We start from the raw sequence: 1,807 nt of genomic DNA on the forward strand, positions 1-1,807 counted from the left end.
GTTTCTGTTGCCATTGTAGTTCAGCGTGGTGCGGTATGTATTCCGGGTGTGCTTGGGGAACACGATGGTCGTGCTTTGGAAGTGTAGCGGCCTGTGCCGTGGCTCAAAGTGAACCTCTGACTTGTAGCTGCGCCACGTGCAGTTCTGAACGGACACCACCGTCTCGCTGAAGGATGTGGCGGTCGGGAGCTGGGCGCAGAACACCTGGTCACGGAAGTGTCTGTCTGAAGCGTACTTCACTGCAGAGTTGAACCTGACAGTGGTCAAAAGACAAGAATTCATCAGGCAAACATGATTTAACTAAGAATAAGAGGGTTCGCTCAAAGTCTGAGACCAACTTGGAAATCAGATTTTGAAAAAGTTGTGATGCAGAATAATGAGGAAATATCTCAGATTCTACACTATTGCTAGGTCACTAGTCAAATAAGTATATTTGGGACACTGGACATGTGACTTGTACAGATGGTCAGATGTTCTTCCATTGAAGCCTGAGATGGTCTTTCTCAAATCATGATGGAGAACATGATCATCAGACAATCTGGCATTCATTTGAATGTTTTGAATGTTTAATTTCACTTTTCAGCGAACTGAAACTGGTGGTCTCAGACATTTGTATCTAGCTGTAGTTGAAAAAAAAGTAGTTAATGGTGATATTTAACACTCACTTGATCTCTTTTTCTGGTTTGGGGTTAACCTCAATGCTCTCTCCATAGATCACAGGGTACATGCGTGACTTCGCATCTGGACCTTGAGAGTTCAGGAGCAAATATGGCAGCTACACAGGAAGACATTAAAGACACAGGAATTAGCCATCTAGCTAGCCATTAAAACAAATAATAACTGATGTTCAATACTGGCAAAATATTAGTAAATTTGACATTGACATACTTGTCAGTTTACTCATGCATGATGACAGCTAAACTGTATAATTGACCATTGGCCACAGCAACTTTCTTACGTCTCATGTCTCATATTATTTTGTGGTCTCTTCTTTTCACATAATTTAACCTCAAATCAATTTTTCAATCATTCAATCAATCACAAAATACACCCCTTAAGGTGACAGAAGAAATTGTTTGTCCTCTGAATCCGAACAATGTTTAGCATTTAACAAAACAACATTTTAGCAATATCAAATGTGCAACAATCCTACAATATTTATCCTACAATGCCTATTCGTGTTTTGGTGTCTGCAGTCAACACTGATGTGCTTTACAGTTTAAGTCTTTTTTTAGACAGTGTATTTTTTATTTTTTTTAACAGTCCAGCCATTTAAATGTTATATTGAAAATTAAATTATTTTATGAGCAGACTTAATACACAGTCTAATACACTTTCAAGCAGTGTTATTTTTATTGTTCTTATACTATAATAGTAATTATTAAGATTTTGAAATAGTTTTTATTTTTATATTTTTCATTTCAGTTTTAGTATTATTGTTGTGTGGTTTGTCATTTTAATTTTGTAAATATTATTACTTTTATATACTTTTATAATCAATATTTCTGTTTTTATACATTTTTATTTCTCTTTTAATAATTTTAGTGCTTCAACTTCATTATTTTCAAAGGCAATATTTCTACATTTTTAGTTTGTGTTTTCATCTAATAATTATATTGTATTTTATTTTATTTTTATTTCTTGTTTCTTTATAATAATGAAAACGTTTTTAATAGCTTTTGTTGCTTTAGTGTGTCTGCGTGCTGATATATAGCTATATTTGGCGCTCAGACAAATGGCGACTATGCAGCAGTGTGTGTGGAGCACCTGCTCCATTCATCAAACACACACACACACACACACACAC

At 35.2% G+C, this 1,807-nt stretch overlaps 1 protein-coding gene across 1 annotated transcript in view; it reads right to left on the minus strand.

The window, feature by feature from the left end:
• Window positions 1-6: 6 nt before the first annotated feature.
• Window positions 7-1,807, minus strand: part of LOC107576363 (filamin-interacting protein FAM101A-like) — a gene marked incomplete at its 3' end in the record, with an annotated part of 9,492 nt that continues 7,691 nt past the window's right edge. Inside the window, exons 2-3 of the mRNA XM_016262557.1 lie at window positions 666-775; window positions 7-253 (exon numbers count right to left, since the gene is read on the minus strand). Coding sequence (XP_016118043.1) covers window positions 7-253; window positions 666-775 — 357 coding nt within the window. The remainder of the gene's footprint in view (window positions 254-665; window positions 776-1,807) is intronic.

This window comes from Sinocyclocheilus grahami, unplaced genomic scaffold, assembly GCF_001515645.1.
Source record: "Sinocyclocheilus grahami isolate Dianchi unplaced genomic scaffold, SAMN03320097.WGS_v1.1 scaffold3575.1, whole genome shotgun sequence".
Taxonomy (NCBI): Eukaryota; Metazoa; Chordata; class Actinopteri; order Cypriniformes; family Cyprinidae; genus Sinocyclocheilus; species Sinocyclocheilus grahami.